The sequence below is a fragment of the Gymnodraco acuticeps genome, unplaced genomic scaffold (genome assembly GCF_902827175.1).
Source record: "Gymnodraco acuticeps unplaced genomic scaffold, fGymAcu1.1, whole genome shotgun sequence".
Lineage (NCBI taxonomy): Eukaryota > Metazoa > Chordata > Actinopteri > Perciformes > Bathydraconidae > Gymnodraco > Gymnodraco acuticeps.
The window spans coordinates 2,043,628-2,062,654 of NW_022989979.1; the positions used below are offsets into that span (position 1 = coordinate 2,043,628).

The 19,027-nt window shown below is 40.4% G+C and overlaps 1 protein-coding gene across 1 annotated transcript; it reads left to right on the forward strand.

Moving 5' to 3' along the window:
• The first annotated feature begins 953 nt into the window (after positions 1-953).
• Positions 954-16,556, forward strand: LOC117543383 (bifunctional heparan sulfate N-deacetylase/N-sulfotransferase 4-like). The gene is given in 11 exon segments (XM_034211615.1): positions 954-968; positions 1,204-1,356; positions 1,358-1,387; positions 2,114-2,210; positions 3,069-3,192; positions 3,700-3,874; positions 4,265-4,435; positions 4,800-4,909; positions 13,052-13,154; positions 14,171-14,281; positions 15,446-16,556. Coding segments are annotated over 11 exon segments (1,119 nt in total). The 3' UTR covers positions 15,476-16,556.
• Positions 16,557-19,027: the final 2,471 nt, after the last annotated feature.

Below are 19,027 nucleotides of genomic sequence, written 5' to 3' on the forward strand. Positions count from 1 at the left end.
CTCCTCTCTGTCCCTTCTCTGTTGTGTTCTTTGTCAAAAACAACACAACTAGCCACACGCCTAGTTTCTCCTTCCCTCCCACAGTGTTTCACACACGCACACAAACATCAGTATTCGGGGGCAATCAGTATTCCGAACAGCTTTCCAGGTCGGCCGGACGCTGATCCATCAAACCCCGACACTGTGTCGCTTTGTATCTGAGGCAACCTTCAGCGTTAAAGAGGAGCACCGACAGTCCTCTGTCACCAGGAAATTCACTGTGTGTGCTTGTGTGTGTCTTTTTCTATGTATGTGTGTGTTCATTCACATTCATAGACATTCTCCTAAATATACTTACAATCATCCATGGACACACTCACACACACATATCCACCAAATAATTCATATCTTAATGGCTGATGTTACCGTTTCATCCAAGCTCCTCCAATCACAAAAGGAGTATGTTTGTGTGTGTGTGTGTGTGTGTGTGTGTGGTGTGTGTGTGTGTGTGTGTGTGTGTGTGTGTGTGTGTGTGGTGTGTGTGTGTGTGTGTGTGTGTGTGTGTGTGGTGTGTGTGTGTGTGTGTGTGTGTGTAGCAGCTATCTTAGCTTGTCTCTTTGATCAGCCTATAAAAGCACTGAGGCGTGGACATATAGCCTGGACCAACACACTATCGCTCCTTCACTCCCTCTGAGTCTCTCCTTCTCCCTCACACACATTAACTATCATGAACACACACCAACACACTCGGAAACACTTTCCCCGTGTGTAGCTGCATCTCTCCCATCACCCGGTGGCTATGAGGAGTTTGTGCTGCCTCCTCAGCTTTATCTGTCAGTGGTAAATACATCAGCTTTTCTTTATCTGTTTTTCTCTTTATACTTGAAACTGTATTGCGCCAAAAGTTATTATAGTCATGCATCACAAAAAGTGAGTGTGACTCTTTGAAAAGTGGTAGCAAATGTTGATACCCAATGGACTGCTGCTCTGTTAGTGACTTTAAAACCATCACACACTGAGAAATAATCTCAGTTTTCCACTGCAGTCACAACAACAGTAATTAGATTTACCGCGCTCCCTTTTTTTAATAGCAAACATGGGAACTTGGGAAATGATATTTTGACTTTATCACAATTTTTCACACAACAGTTTATGATTTCCTTCTCTCCATTTATTTCTCCTTTCCTCTCTATAACACTACTCTGTCTCTGTTTTCCACCCTAGATCAGTATATTCATGACGCATCTGTCTAACTATGGCAATGATCGGCTGGGTCTTTACACGTTTGTCCACCTGGCTTCCTTCATTCGATCCTGGACCAACCTGAAACTCCACACACTCCCACCGCTGCAGCTTGCACACAAGTACTTCCAGCTTTTTTCCGGAACAAAGGAATCCACTCTGGCAGGTGTGTTTGCTTGAATATTTGAACACGTGTACTGGCTTGTGTGTTTCTGCACTTGCCTGTACATTTTTTTATTGTGTTTTACAGTGTTATTATGTGGATTCAATGATGTTCAGGAATAACCAGGTTGTAAAAGCTGTTTGATGTGGAAAGTGAGTCCTGTTTTCTTTTGTAAAAGAAAAGAAAAATGCTATATTATACGTTTTATCTTTCCATAGAATATATCATGAACATATCATCATACACAATTGCAAAGTGTATATTGATAAATTGCCCAAATGTCATAGTCAAATTTATGATGGTTTATTGAGAATTCATTCTACACGTGCTAACTTTGTCTCACATCTGAAAAAGAAGGAATTCAAGATTAAATTGCTTTTTGTAAGTAAGTGAAACAATAATATAAATCAGTCATTCTATGTAGTAAATACTGTATATTACATGTCACTTGTTAGATGCTTTTATCCAAAGCGACTTACATACATTCAGTATTGTGGACAATCCACACAGGAGCAATTTGGGGTGAAGTGTCTTGCCCAGGGACACAACGACATGCTGACTGCAGTGGGTCTCAAACTTGCTATCCCCTGATTTGAAGTCCAGCACACTATCCACTGAGCCACAGCTTCCCGTATATTAATAATAATTGCCATGTATGTTTATACTTGATCTCTATATGCAGCCTACACCATGAGTCTAACCTATATTCCTTTGTCTTTGCATCTTAAGAACCCTTGTGATGACAAACGACATAAAGACATCTGGTCTAAAGAGAAAACCTGTGACAGGTTACCCAAGTTCATGGTCATAGGGCCACAGAAAACAGGTGAGCTACACACAACAGAGACACCGCTTCTGTGTGCCCAGGTGTTGAGATCATCAACATCAGAGCCTGTTCATCTAATCCCCACAGCTCCCTTGGCCCTGCCAAAGGGAGACAAAGGAGGAGGCTCTTACCTCCTTTCTTCCACCCACTATCTACTTTAGATGCACAGAGATACAGTGCTGAGCCACACACCTCTCCTTGTATGGCTTTCTTTCTTTGAAAGAGACAAAAAAAGGAGATCTCTATCTATTTACGCTACTTGGATCCAGAGCAGCCTTCATGTTATCTCATGAATTCTAATTGCCGGTGTTTGATGTGGGAGGTGAGGAGGTCCTACAATGCTGCTAATTACCAGATGATGGTTTACTAAATGGGAGGAGGGGTCACTACAGCAACGTTAGCACTCTTACAACAACTACGGTTCTCGTTTTATTGCGGTGTGTGCCTCGCAATGAAAGAGATGTTGGAGCAAATAGGAAACAGGGTGAGGGGGATGTAATACAATGCATAGGAGTAGTGTTAGGGGGACAGGGTGAAAAGAGGACTGCTGAGGGAGAGACAGAGGGCACGACCAGAGCCCCAGTGCTTATTGGTGTCAAACGCTTTTGAAAGATTTGATGGGGAGGCCTGTGATCATCATCACACACACACACACACCATATCTCACACACACACACACACACACACACACACACACACACACACAGCATTATCAGCAAGATATCAATCGCCGAGGAAAGAAATCATCCAATATGGATCAGTGGATGACAGCTCTCACACATACTGACGCACACACACAGACTTCTCTCTACTGAGCTGAATTAACGAGCCAGTTATGAATTATGCCCTTTCTTCCAGGAACGACAGCACTTTATCTCTTCCTACTTATGCATCCCTCCATCTCCAGTAACTTTCCCAGTCCAAAGACTTATGAGGAGGTCCAGTTCTTCAACACCAATAACTACCACAAAGGAATTGACTGGTGAGAGCGCAGACACACACCCTATCTTTCATGCACTCTGTTCCTTTTAATTGGTGAAACCTAAGGTGAACAGGGACATTATAGACATCCACTTTTCATTTTTGCAAGGTTGTTGTATAGACTTGAATGTGTCTTGCAGATTTCAATGATACATTAAGCAGATCTAAACAGTTCAAAAACATCTTCACAGTGATATTTTAAGCCTGCAGACATACGGCTGCCTAAATTGACCCATAAATGTGTTACTTAGCTGACAGAGACACTGCTGGTACAATCTCCAAAGTCATCCAGAAAAGCTTTAACTCTTAAATTGTGTCATTAAACACATTGAAAATATGTTATCAATTCAATTTTAGGCTTGTTGTCTATGCACAGTTTAAGGCCATTCTTCTGTGACTGTATCTGACTTTAAAAAGGATGTGTAATGCTGTCTTCTGTATGAGGTGTGTATCACAAGTGTGTTTATGTAGCATTTCCTTTCAATGTTCTGTTTGTCTCTTGCCTCAGGTACATGGAGTTTTTCCCCGTGCCCTCTAATGTTAGCACTGACTTCCTGTTTGAGAAGAGTGCTAACTACTTCCCCTCAGAGGAGTCCCCCCGGCGAGCCGCTGCCCTGCTGCCCAAGGCCAAGATCATCACCCTGCTTATCAACCCCTCCGACAGGGCCTACAGCTGGTATCAGGTATGTACAGAAACACACACAATGTATTTGATATTTGATTGATAAATGTTTTTTTTTTACTCTCATAAGCTCCCTGCTTCATTATATGACCTGCTTTATCTCTGTATTGATTTTAATTAAGTTTGGAGTTGAAGCTGTGAGTCTGGAGTTAATGAACATGATTTTTATTAAACGTCTCAGTGCGAAACATTTCACAGGAACCTGAAATCTCTTTTGATTAATAAGACATGCATTTCAACAGCATACCTGCACAAATGTTATGTCATTAACAACAAAGATGGTGTCTTCTTCCAGGTTTAAAATATACTAGTTTAAGAGGCGGAATGAGATCAATTGTACAATAAAGGGCATTTTTTAAGCATATATGGCTGAATCTGCTTACGTTCCTAGCATCAAAGAGCTCATGAGGACCATGCAGCCCTGCGCTTCACCTTCTATGATGTCATTAGCGCAAGACAGGGAGCCCCGGCCGAGCTCCGCTCCCTGCAGAACCGCTGTCTCCTCCCCGGTCTGTACTCCTCTCACCTAGACAGGTGGCTCACTTACTACCCTGCTAACCAGGTATGCACAGGATCAAACACACATGCACTTTTTGTTATTCTAAATGTGTATGTTAAAGATGATTATTATATTTGGAAGAAAGTGAATGAAAGGGATCTTTTTTTCCCTTCTATATAGTGTATTGATTATTACAAATGTAACTGAAGGAATGGCTAACCATATTATTAGATTTCAATGAATTTAGATGGGTGTTACACAATGTTACACTTACTACTACTGCTTTACCTGTATGAATTGTAGATGTTGTTACACAAATAAGCCGCCACCATGCCATTACCTTTGTTCAGTACCAAAGTCAGTTGTTACAACCTTACTAGCTTGTAAATAGTACCCATTGTTACAGTATGAATGTATCTGTGTTTAGGTCATGATCATAGATGGCCATCAGCTGAGAACTGACCCTGCAGCAGTGATGGATGAAGTCCAGAAGTTCCTGGGAGTCACTCCTCACTTCAACTACTCCCAGGCTCTTACGTAAGTCTCTATTCCTTTTTCTCACCAGTCTGTTCCACCTCAGGGCTCCAGGGGTAGGCGCACCTTTAACCTGGAATGCATCATAGGAATGATTAGATATTAAAGTTCTAACAATCCAAACCTACATTTGTGTGAATCCTGCCATCTACTGGTGAACAGTGGGGCCTTAAACTGAGACACCTCTTCTTTGCCAGTTTTTGGTGCCAGGTGGTGTTTGAAAACCACAACAGACAGTGGGTGTTTCTCAATGTCGAGGACGCTTGCTTGGTAGCACATGTCGTCCGAGTCACTTGCTCAATCTTTATTTATTTATATAGCACATTTAAAACAACCTTCAGTTGACCAAAGTGCTGTACAGGCAATAACTACAATATTAAATAACACAATGGGAGTACAATAATAAAAGAATAAAATAAATAAGAATCCTTCCTAGCCTCGGAAAACAAAGAATTGTGGGCTTGCTTTGGGAAACGTTATGGTCTCCACTGCATATGCCCTCGTTCTCTCCTTACTTGTTCAGCCAAACCCACGCCCCTGGAACTTTGTATATTCCCAGCAATCCTGTAGTATTCTGTGATATTTTCCTCTCCACTCCAGTATGACAGAGCAAGTTTCTCTCTTCTGATCTCCAGAGGTGTCTCTCCTCTCGGAGTCGGCTTGACTCGGTTTGCATTTAGAAAGAATGCACAAAGTGTTTAATCGTTAATGTCAGATATGTACTAAGTAAATAAATGTGTTCCTGCTCAAGATTAGATTCAACTTTATTGTTATTGCACATATACAGGTACTGAGACAACGAAATGCAGTTTAGCTTCCAACCAGGATGCAAAAAGCATAAAGTGAAAAGTAATGTATACAATCTACAGAATAAATATAGAATGAATTGAATTATGAATAAACAGTGAGGGGTATGAATACACTAGATATACAAAGTAGCAGTATGAACAGTATTAACAGTATGTATGAATATGCTAAGATATATAAACGGTAAGCAGTGCAAGTATAGTATAAATATATAGATATTCATTTATGAATGATGATAAACATTGTGGAACAATGATGAAAATTGTGAATGGAAGTGGCGACGTAAAACTGACACAACAACAACACACTTTTGCGGAGCCAGTTTCATCACCAGCATGGGGCAGGGGCGGTGCCAGGGGGAGCTAGGGGGTGCTGAAGCACCCCCCAGGATTGCCAAAGCACCCCCTAAGCACCCCCAAGAAATATGTGTTTTTTTTATTTTTTTTATTATTATTATTATTTTTATAAATTAAATTAGAAATATTATTGATTACATCAATGCATATGTGAAACAAACACATTTTTGACCAAAACATAAAGCCAACACAGGTGATATGATTAGGCCAATGGCCAGCACCCATTCGATTTTGACCTACCCATAGACTAAATTACTTTGTGACACTTGGGTGACTTCCTGTTAGCTAGAGCGCCATATGATTGCTAACAGCAAAGTGGAAAAATGATCGTTTTTAATCCTTAACGTCCCACGTGTGGACACTCAATCAAAACCAACTGAAAGCGAGAGGGATTCTGCACATAATAGGCCTCGTGAGTACAAGTAGCTTACTTCTGGGTCTCTGTGTTTCATTCAAGCCCTGCTCTGTGTGTGTGTGTGTGTGGGTGTGTGTGTGGTGTGTTGTGTGTGTGCGTGTGTGTGTGGTGTGTGGTGTGTGTGTGTGTGTGTGTGTGTGGTGTGTGGCACGAGCCATTTTGTGTGCGTGCTGTGCGCGAGCGAGCGAGAGAGCTCGCCTCGCGCACCAGTGGGTATCTACCGGAGATCGTTGTGGTTGTCACTACCCGATCTGCAGCTCTGCCCGATCTGCAGTGCGCATGTGCGAGATGGTCCGCCATATTGGACAACTCCGGACGGCAACCCAAATAGGACAACATTGACACAGTGGCTTTGGCCAAAGCTAAAAAGGAAACTCGAGAGGGATGAGTTATTGTTATTACAACGTGACTTCAACTATTATTTAACAACTATTTTTATTGGGTTCGTTTATTTGGGGTTAAGTACATTGTCAGAATAAGTGAGAAATGGATTTAACTTCTGTTAGACAGCTATCATACTGAATACATATTTACTGTGAATGTGTGCAAAAACGTATGCATATAGCTGTCTTAACAGAAGTTAAATTCATTTATCACTTATTCTGACAATGTACTTAACCCCAAATAAAAGAACCCATAAAAAGAGTTGTTAAATAATAGTGAAGTCACGTTGTAATAACAATAACTCATTTCTCTCTCGTTTTATTTTTTGAGCTTTGCTAAAAGCCACTGTGTCAAGTGTCCATCTTGGGTTTGCCGTCCGGAGTTGTCCAATATGGTGGACCATCTCGCACATGCGCGCTGCAGATCGGGTAGTGACAGTGGTTAGCATCTGGTGCTAGCTAGCCAAGCTAACGGATATAAGGAGCTTTTTCAACAACAAGGGTGAGAGAGAACTCTCTCCTGTCAGACGGAGAGTCTCAGGTAACCTCAGCTCAGGTGAAGTAAAAGGAACTCTCTCAGTGTTTAGATGGTTAACTTTAGTCTAGTTATCTCAGTGGGTCTCAAACGGTTTGTTTTAAAAGGGGAGTGATTTGTAAAATATCTATAAAGAAAAGTAAATCTGTTGACAGTTTCTGTTTCGTATGGGTATTGAGAGATGTATCCATAGATCTCTTAATGTTGCTCTCAAAGTGCACCCAGATTGATGCTTTTAACTTCAATATTTAAAAACAAATCTTCCCGGGGGAGCATGCCCCGGACCCCCCTAGAGGAGGTGAGGACCCTCCTAGAGGAGGTGAGGTCCGCTCTCCACTTGTAAAAATAGCAACTTTAACCACCCCTGCCTATATGCCGTGAGCTGATTATCGAGCCTTCATTGTAACAGTCGCGGGTGCACTGTGTGGTGTGTGTGTGTGTGTGTGTGTGTGTGTGTGTGTGTGTGTGTGTGTGTGTGTGTGTGTTGTGTGTGTGTGTGTGTGTGTGTGTGTGTGTGTTGTGTGTGTGTGTGTGTGGTGTGTGTGTGTGTGTGTGTGTGTGTGGTCTGGGGAGTGTTGCAGTAGACAATTCAACTGTAGCGCTGGTGTCATTAATGGGAAACCCTAAATGTTTGAGCACCCTCTATGAAACGTCAAGCTACCCCACAGCACCCCCTAGAGGACATCTCTGGCGCCGCCACTGGCACGGGGTAAAAACCACCAATGAGCGCTCAGCTCGAGATACCAGCGAGTCGTTTCCCATCAAGCATTTCGCTTCTGCAGCTCGTGGATAGAAACTGCTACTGCTGCCTCGCTCTCAGGCTGCGGGCGTCTTTGTTCCGCGAGATTTCAACGTCTCATGCAGTCGAGCCTCCAGAGCAAGTCGGACAAAATGACTAACCATCATGCAACGCACTAGCAAGACGGCGGTCGCAATTGCGCAGGTCTGCGTCGGTCTCGCTCATCTCAAACAAGCCTAGTGGCTCTGGAGCAGCTTTACTCGACATTGAGAAACGGCCAGGGTATCTGTTTATTGCACACCCTTGCTTGGATACAATCATTACCAAAGTAAGAACATATGCCCTTATCAGCCAGGTGCTAAAAACCAAATGCAACTATTTAGTATGTTAATTTCTTCGTCATCTATCCGTCATTATCATAGGTCATTATACGTGTGTTTACACTCCGTTTTCCATTGACTTCCGGTAAAAGTTCCTTCAAAAATAAGAGTCCCGATCTTATTACTATCAAAATAAAAGTACAAAACGAAAATGTTACCATAAGAAAAATATTGGCATACAAATATAAAAAGGTAACTCATTTTAAATATAGTTAGACATATTAAAGGTAATTTACAATAATAAAAATAATAATATTAATATTAGTAATAAGCTTTATATTTGTATAGCACCTTTTATACAAGAATTGTAGCCAAACTCGCTTCACAGCAGTTCAATAGACAAATTAGTATAACATGACAGGATAAAAGCAATGTAGAGGAGCAGCTACATTTCAACAAATATATCCACTAAGATTATACATGAAGACTTGTGACTCGGACTTGATTGGACTCTTCTTGGTGACTCAGACTTGGACTCGGACTCGAACATAGGTTAATGATGACTCGGACTCGATTAGGGACACTCCTTGGGTGACTTGGACTCAGACTCGAACACAGGTAATGATGACTCGGAACACTCCTTGGGTGACTTGGACTCAGACTCGAACACAGGTAATGATGACTCGGACACTCCTTGGGTGACTCGGACTTGGACTCCGACTCGACTCCGACTCTTCGCACACGCTCGCCTCGGGGAGGCATGAACTGCATGTTTCTAAATCCACCTTCTTCGGCTGCTTTTGTGTATTTTGTGGCGGAAACACAGCGCCACTTACTGGCCCGGCATATGTACTACAGCATCTCCAGCGGGTCGAGCGGTCTTGTGTGGACGGACACGTTTATTGAGCCGATACCGTGTGGATGGAAGACTTTTTTGATATCGAATTCGGTTCGTTCTCCGTTTCGTCTCCATGTAGATGCAGCCTAATGTGGCAGGTATTTTTGTGAAAGTCTTAACCTGAGGAATGACTTGATAAGCTTTAATTATTCAAATTGGTGGTGATCAATGTTCAACACTTAATCTCCTGCCCACTCATATTTCAGGCATACTTTCTAATCTATTCAAAATAATAACTGATTACATTGCTTGTACAATCTGGAGTTCAGAAATAATAATTGTATTAGATATTGAAAACAATATGTTCTAGCATCAAGTTGTATACCTATTCTTTTGTCAAGCGTCAGCATCCTATGCTGCTGGCCCGGGATCAGATCCCAACAGAGCGTTGAATGTCTCACTTACAGTGCCTGTCTGTCTGTGTCACAGCTGTCTGAATAAAAACAAGGATGGAAATGTTGGCGCACTGCTCAATGCCAATCAGAAAGAATTAAAGCAGCAAAGAACTAATGTTGAGTAACCAAGATTAATAAGTAATGCAACTACGTCTACAGTTTAAACATATCTTTGCAGTCTTTCAGATAAAAAGGCAAATACATTATCATGTAGCTGTAGTCACAAAAGATCAACTGCATTGACCATTGATCACCTGAGGCACATTCCCAATAGTTGTTAACAGCATCATGTGTATATTCTGAAACACAGATATAACCTCCTGGAGAAAATATATGTTTTGAAAATAAGCATTCATTAGTATTTTTTGTATGTTTCATAATATGTCCCTTGTAGATGAAAAGAAAAGTGTATTTTATTTTACAATAAATAAATAATTATCTTTCTTTTAAAATTATTTCTTCTTTGATCAATATTAGAAAGAAAAAAACGATCTCCTGACAGCTCAATCTCTGACTCTCCCTGAGTATTTTCTTCCTCACTTAGTGCTTTGTTTACTTAAGTATATTTCTATTCAAATATAGAAAAGCCAAATCACATGTGGATGTAATCATTAGAAAGCTTTTCACAGGTTTACACCAGGACTCAAAAAGGCTGCATGCATGGTGTTTGAAACAAAGGTGTCAGTGTCATGTCCCCCTCAGAGAACAAAATGTAGACCAATGTATTCAGGCTGTTACGGTGTGCAGGAAGCAGGACCCAAATGCAGATTAGAGTAAAAATAATTCCTGTATTTCAAGGCTAGATATACACAAAGACAGAACGGACCACTCACCGATGAACTGGTCATTACACAAGACAACCCGACAAAGAGAGACAGAAAACCCAGAACTTAAATATACCCAGGACTAATCAAACAAACCCGAAACAGGTGAGGAGGGAGGAGAAAACACAGAGGCACCAGGTGAACACAATCGGGTAATCAGGGAGGGAAAACAGACAAAAAGCAACAGGCAGGAACGGGGGTGAACACTTTACAAAATAACACAGGAACCCAAAGATAGAAAAAGACAAGACAAAACAACAACACAGACAGATCCTAACACAGGCTTTAATATGTGTAATATATGGAAGTGATAACTCGAGCGGAGGTAAGCATATTTAGCTTTGCCCCCCTGATGCTCTGTTTCAACTCATTCTCTAATAGAGAATATGACCTTCAACAGTTTATTTACCTCAAGAACCTCCATCAGAAGGCCACAAACCTCAAATTCCAGAAAGGGACATCTCAAATGTGTAGCTAAATTGAGAAAGAGAGTACCTCTGTTCTGAATCCAAGCTAAAATGAAAGCATATAAATTGTAAAGAGATGAATTTTGTGTGTTGTGTGTGTGTGTGTGTGTGTGTGTGTGTGTGTGTGTGTGGTGTGTGTGTGTGTGTGTGTGTGTGTGTGTGTTGTGTGTGTGTGTGTGTTGTGTGTGTGTGTGTGTGTGTGTGTGTGTTGTGTGTGTGGTGTGTGTGTGTGTTGTGTGTGTGTGTGTGTGCTGTAGTGTGTGTGTGTGTGTGGTGTGTGTGTGTGTGTGTGTGTTGTGTGTGTGTGTGTGTGTGCTGTGTGTGTGTGTGGTGTGTGTGTGGTTGTGTCGTGTGTGCTGTGTGTGTGCTGTGGTGGATGTGTGTGTGTGTGTGTGTGTGTGTGAGTCGTGTGTGTGTGTGTGTGTGTGTGTGTGTGTGTGTGTGTGTGTGATGTGTGTGTGTGGTGTGTGTGTGGTGTGTGGGTGTGTGTGTGTGTGTGTGGTGTGGTGTGTGTGTGTGTGTGTGTGTGTGTGTTGTGTGTGTGTGCCTGTGTCCCTCCTCTTTCTATTCCTCCTTCTTGTGGCCTGCCGCGGTCTGCCCGCTCCTCCCCCCTGCCCGTCCTCTTTCTTTCCTCCCCCTCTCTTTCCTCCTCCTGTTGTCTGTCAGGAGGGCAAACTGAAGGAATGAAGCACTTAAGTCTTTTTTCCCCTTTTATTCACCCACTGGATGCATGCAGATAAAGACAAATATTTGCATTTTTTCAGTCACAACCACATGAGCCCTCATCACTCTGCACTGACGATAGCAGTTTTAACAATGCGGTATGTTTACCTCTTTAGGAAATGATGTGTACTATACTGCAAAGCAAAGGTGTATGGGATGTAATACCTGTATATGCTATGCCACAATTACTAAGAAATCAACATTATGCATACAGTAGATTAAGATCTGTACACATGCATACCCACAATAGCTGTACACATGAAAACACAACTTAAATACTTATATTCTGTATATGACATACATAAAATACATACAGTATTTGAAATAGATGCATATGTATTCATGCATATACATGGGACATCAAGCACATGTTTTTACCAGAATACTTTGCCGTGAAAGTCACCTACCATTTCGTCTCCAGGTGACAGGTGTCACATGACAGCTGCTGGGAGCCTTCACACTCTGCTAATAGGAGAGGCAATTTGGCTTCACAAGGGATGGTCATAGAGCCAAGAGGAACATGTATACATCGATCAAATGTATTAATATCTTCCTGCCTAACATTTATATACATTTCAGTAATGAAAGAAGGAACCATCTAAGCAGTGATTTTATGTTATCTGTTATCTCAATGCTATTATCTCTCTTTGGGAGCCATGTGTTTGCATTTCTGCTCTTCAAGAATGTAAAGTTGTGATGTCTTTATCTTTATCTGGTTATTTAAAGAAAGAATAGAACAGATAGAACAACATACTGTATATATTGTGTTTCAAATGGAGTACATAAGCATTACATTGAAAGCAATACATCAAAACTAATTAAGATGATATGTATACAAACGAAAACAAAAAAGTAAAACAAACATGATAAAAGGAGTGTCTCTGCTGCCCCGATGCTATATATACATAATACAGTAATAACCAGTGTATTACTGCATTAACTAACCAACAAATTATACTTGTGATTATTGTGAGTCTGCATTGAGAGGGAGAGTGCGATGGAGAATAGTTTATATCTAGAAAGAGGCTGCGCTATGAAGAGAAGCGACATGGAGATGGAGGCTGATAGAGACAGAGATGAAACGAGACAGTGTGGCAGTTCGAGAGACACCGATAGCAGGAGAGTAAGAGACAGTGTTGAATGCGTAGTGGCATTTATGTCTAGTCCAAGATGAGCTTACTTTCTTAAAAGAAAAGACACTACTCTATATCCGGACTGAACTGACATCTCTTTTACATTTGTATTAAGAATGATCTTCTTTCTCTCCTTTTCTCTTCTCTCAGATTTGACCCTCAGAAGGGCTTTTGGTGCCAGCTCCTTGAGGGAGGAAAGACAAAGTGTTTGGGAAAGAGCAAAGGGAGAAAGTACCCTCCTATGGAGCCAGAGGTAAAGATTGCTGCACAGTGTGGCAAACGGGTATATGCATTGAATGAAAAGTAAGAAAAAGAGTCTAATAAAACAGAAAAAGCAGCAGCCTGACTGACAGTGATACACAGTCCCCTTCATTGCTGTGGCAACATTTCCCACCGGGCTCGGCGTTGGGGTGGAAACTGTCAGCCAATCAGATCCTGGCAGAAAGTTACAACCTAATTATGAGGACTCAATAGGGACACAACACCCGTGAGATGGGGGGGGGGGGGTGGCGAGGGATTAGGATAGAAAGAGAAAGGTAGAAGGAGAAAATCCAATCCATAAATCTTTGTGCTGGCCTCTGATTCCACAGAGGAGAGACCAGACCTGCCCGACAATGAATCACACAGTTGCGCTCACATGAAGACAAATACACATAGATGCAATTTGTCTTCCCTCATGTGCTCACTCACACATGGCTAATGGTTGCGCCTTAGTGTCACCTGTAATTAAACTGTATTTGAGTTTCCAACACGGGGAAATAGGAAAGGACAGATGAGAAGGAAATAAAAATAAAGAGAACACCAGGGAAAAGAGGCAAGATAGAGGAAGTTAACTGATTTACAGAGGAGGGGGAGATAATGGATCTCATACATCCTTCATATATATTTCTCCCTCTTTCTCTAACCTCTCTTTCCCTAGCCCTACCAGTCGGCACTTAGTGGCCTATTGGGGAGAAATATACAAATCTAAAGATGGTGGCACCTCATTAATCTCTCTCAATTTCTTGCTTGCCCCCTAATTAAATGTATCCTCTATATATCCCTCTTTCCAACACTTTTTTTCTATTCTTACTTTTTTTCCTCCTTGCTAATGACTCTCCCAATTTCTTGTCTATTTCCACATGTCTTACTCTACCTTCTGTCTTCCTCATTTACCACTAATCGTATCTTGACATTTTTTTCTCTCACTCCATCTCCCTTATTCACCATCAATGTCTGCTCATCTTCTTATGTATTTTGTTCTCTGTGGCCTTACTCTACTCTCTTCAGGCACACGCATATCTCTCCCGGTACTACAGGGAACACAACGTGGAGCTGTCAAAGCTGCTGCATCGCCTCGGACAGCCCCTTCCCTCCTGGCTAAGAGAAGAGTTGCAGAAGGTCAGCAGCCACAACATTTGCAACATTTATCTAATGAAGTTATCATTTTTAAATGGTCTTACGTCAGCAAATAATCTTTTTTTAAAAGCTCTTAAAGCCAAGAAAATGTGGTTTTAAATTAGTTTGTGACTAATTAGCCAACAATCAGTGTTACAGTTACAAATAAAATATACAACTTTTCTTTAAGCATGTTAATCTCAAACACTCATCAGGACTGTGCAAGTGTGTTTTAATCAGATATTTCAGGCTGGTGTGTAGTGTAGGCCAATGAGCAAAACACAGCATCATTATGTTGTATAAGAAGAACTTATTCTTGGCAGAAAATAAGTAATAAAGTAATTCTATAAGCTACTGCTGTAAATATCCAGTAAAAGGTATTTGTAACTGTTGAAAAAAAGTCTTAATTCACACAGAATTAGTTGCCAAATTTGATTTACTCAAGATAGTCAACAACAAAAGCGATAAGCCATGGACGAACTACAACATCTATAGAAGTCTGACACTTAGATCTAAGCCTAATCTATCTTTTAGACAGTGCTAGAAACAAAATATTAATAATAATACATTGTATTCATCTAGCGCTTTATCAGGTGCTCAAAAGACGCTTGAGGATTCAAACCCACCACAGTCATTGATTTGGATTTAATTGGTACGATGAAATATATGTCATTGCCCTTAGTTAAACACACAGCAACAGCAACAGATGTAGGACATGATGGGATGATTCAAAATACAAAGAAAATACAAATATCACTAACATGTAAGCAAAGCAAGACATCTATTTGAGTACGGTAATTACTTCATAATCCAGTCAGGTTATTCTAAACATGTGGCTGTGAAGCTTCCTGGTGTAATTGCTCACCTTGATCTCTGCAGAGCCCTCTTTCTACTGCAGTGCTCAACAATGTTTTCTTTGTCTGCGGATTTGTTTGTGCAACTGTTTGTCACTGTTTATGAATCAGAGGGAGCCACTTGACAAGGCTGCTTAGGTTTTCCAGCCAATTCACAGCAATCAGAGCCTGTTTTCTTTCCCTTTTTCATGGTTGGCATTTGAATCAATAGGCGAAGGAATTGGATTAAATTACTTTTTTCTTATCTTTGTCCTTTTTCCTCTGTTTTTTATTCTCCACCCCCTCCATCTTGTTACCTATTTCTGAAGGTTAGATAACGTTGGCATCCATTAACCAGGGTTAAAGGTCAAGAGGTCCAAGACCAGGAAGTGACCAGGAGCACCTGACCTTCAGATACACTGTCTGTGGCCTTTTAGTGAACCCTGAGGTGATGGCAAGGACAAGATGCCTTGTTCCACCTCGGAGCTAGGACACTGCTGGAAGGAGCCGAAGGCATGAAAGCGCAAACAAATGTTGGCGCTCTGAAACTGAACTCTTGAAAGAATGGATGGAGGAATCAGAGTTTCAGAAGACTCCGACAGCTCTAAAGAAAGCGGGACTAAAAGGAAGAGCCACATTAGGAAGATGAAGAGCAATCTTTGAAGGTCACACGCTGTTCAGAACTTTTGTGAACTCTCGTGCAGACCTGCAGTGACTTTGATGGTTATTTTATTTTATTTTCACCTTTAATTTATGATGCCAGGACAGCGCGGGTCAGCTGTGCGTGGTTCCCATAGAGATGACTTTGCACTATGTTCCATTCCATGTATTTTCAAGACAAAAGAAACGCAGCCTTTGTGGTTTTGTTTAAATATTTTTTATAGTGTTGTTTGTCACAATAAGAGTGTATAAGCAGGGAGGATAAGTGCATAGACTCAGGGTGGGTGACTGGCTGTTACTTGCCATGACAGGTTCTTATCAATTTGTAAAAAGTTGTTTTAAGTGAAGCTAGTTTCTGGTAGATCTGGTAGCCTTGTTCACCCTTAGAGATGTCACTTGAGGCTTTCACTGGAAAGTGTGGACTAGAAATTAGTCATTGAAGCAAGATGCATTGCCCACTCATTATTTTCCTTTGACAAGCCATGCAGAAGAACGCTGTGTCCATTTAGCAGAGCATGAGCACTGATGACTTCAGCGCTGAAGACTGAGGGGACATGAGTTTGTGGGAAGTAAACTGAGCAAAATGAGCCTAATGGATATGACACTTAATTCCAAGACTCTTTAAGTAGCTACTGTAACAGCAGGCAGTCTTTGTTTTGTAAGTTTCAACCTTCTTTTTCTTTCCTTTTAAAAAACCAGTGGCCTACGTTGTTGAGCTTCAATCTGAATGCAAAAAAACCTCTAAATGTCAAACACACAAACCAAAATTAAAGAAATCAATATTACTGAGTGCATAATATGTGTCTTTTGTGACCAAGTACACAACACAGATAACCCATATTGTACAGGGACACACCATCATACTAACATTCGTTCACACATGATGTGGCATAAATGGTTGACAGTAGCCTCTTTGTCCTTTTTAAGGTAAGTGAAAATGGCATGGATGACAGTTTGCTGTTTGACACATTTTTACTGTCTTTGGTTTTAACACAGTCACCATTAATGTTGTAAACAATATAACACATAACACACCTGATTTTTCTTCTCAGACATACTTGAAATGTGAACCCATACTTCAATGGACAACATGGTAATCACATATCAGAGGGTGTGGTATGCTGCAGTAAGGGTTGTAAGGAGAGATTGTATTTGTTGAGCAATGTTTTGTTAAAGTCTCTGATCATAAAATGAAGAACATTTGCAATAAACCCTGAATGTGACAGAGAAGATTTGACATTACCAAAGCGGCAGCTAAAGTTTAGCCATGTAGTCACAAAAGGAAAAAATGTAAGACTGTACTCTGGGAGAAATCAATTAAAACATCCATGGCAGAAGTAAAGGACAACACACAGCATGTGAATGTCAGATAGTGAACATATGGTCTATATTTGAAAAGATCCAAGGCACTTTCAACACACTTTAAACTCAAAGAGCCCTTTTTGCCAGATATGGATGATAATGGAAGTATACAATAAAGCTTCCCATAAATCACTAACCGTATCTACAGTAGCTGCATCCTTGCAGGAGTCCATTGTGTTTGTAAGGAGATATAACTGACTCTGTTAGAGGGCTGAAATAATCCAGTTATGGTTTATCGACAGCAGGGTTCGACCTTAGAGTTCAAAGCGGTGAGTATACCAGGAAGCACTCCGTTTTTACATATTAAGTCTGTGGTCTGCAGATACGGTAAAGATGAAAGAAATTATACTTTATAGGATATCAGCAAACAGTCATAATGTTTTAGGGATATCAAATAGGAAATGTTTTTACAGTCACTGTAAAGCAGAAGTTGCAGCCTGGTAAAATGCCCATACGAAGATTTAGGTTGTTGCAGCAATATCTTTTTCTTATAAGTATGTAGATCTGTTGTTCCAAAAGGCTTTTTTTAAGATTATAGTTTAAATAATTCAAGTTTAAATACAATGATAAAATAAGTACATTACTCGTGTTGTACATAGAGATATAAAAAAGTAACCCAAATCCCAAAACTGTAAAAAAAAATCCAGCCATCTTCAAACACATCTGGTTAAAGATGATTTTTCTAGCAGCCAATTTTAATCCGCATGAGATCACTCTTTTTCATGTTTTAGCAGTTTTCTCAGATCTTTCCCAACTGGTTTTCCCAAGTGTTGCCAGATTTTAAGGGATGGAAATAGATATGAGCAGAAATAAATTATCCATGTATAATGAGACCTTCTGTTCTGCACCTCCTCTGGTGACATCTAATATAAGCTCATTAGTGCAGAGAGCTAGAGGTTCAGTGGGAATAGCAAAAAGAAAAAGACCAAAAAGGGCAATTGCTCCCTGGTTCCTCTATTCATCAGGTGTTTTGATTGTATATTCACAATGTTTATTCAGTATCTTGAACATTTTCAATATAACTGCAGCGTCGATGTTGGAAATGTAATCAGCAGACATAAACAATGTTTTGACAAAGATAATCAACATAAAAAACCAGCACAAGAAAGCAAAATAATTAAATTGAATAATTGTCATAATAACCACTATGAAATTCAATAGAATCTTCAATTCAACTACCATAAAATGTATTTAGTTAAAGTGTATATTATGTTAATTGTTTATCAATGGTTTTTTAAATTATTTATTTTACGCTATATGACATTCACACTTTTTTTGGTGGACGGGGGAATAACAAAACGTTTTGATGTTAGATGTTCCATAATATTAACCTTAGAAAATTAGTTCCAATATGTTGTAATGTGTGATAGTGACCACAGGAGGGTGCTCTTACAAATTAAGGACTACTGTGCTTTGGCTGAGAGAAGTTCTGTCAGTTTAGGCAAAACATTTAGCAGATGTGAAACAAGATCAGAAAAATTTATATTTATCCCCTCCTTGTGCCTTCTGAGCTTATTCGTTAAATTAAGTAGCTTCCTCCTTCCTAATATGTTGTTACCGTGGAATAGTTTAGCAGTGTGAAACCATCACACCTGGTTGACTCATTATTTTGATAACGCGTTTCGTAACTTCACTATGCTTCATCCCAAATATATAAGGAGGAAAAAGGGAATGGTACACTGATATAAAGTCCTTAATGCATTTTGAGCAACTTGATAAGCGAAGTTACATTAACGTGATATTCAAAATCTAAAGCTTGTCTAAAAGTAGAGCCAAAACATCGGATCAACCCCCAAATATGAGCGTAATGACAACAACATTATTTGTATGATGCCCTTTCAAAGTCGTTTGAATCATTGTGGGCTCAAGTTATGTATTTTGGTTTCGAAAATGC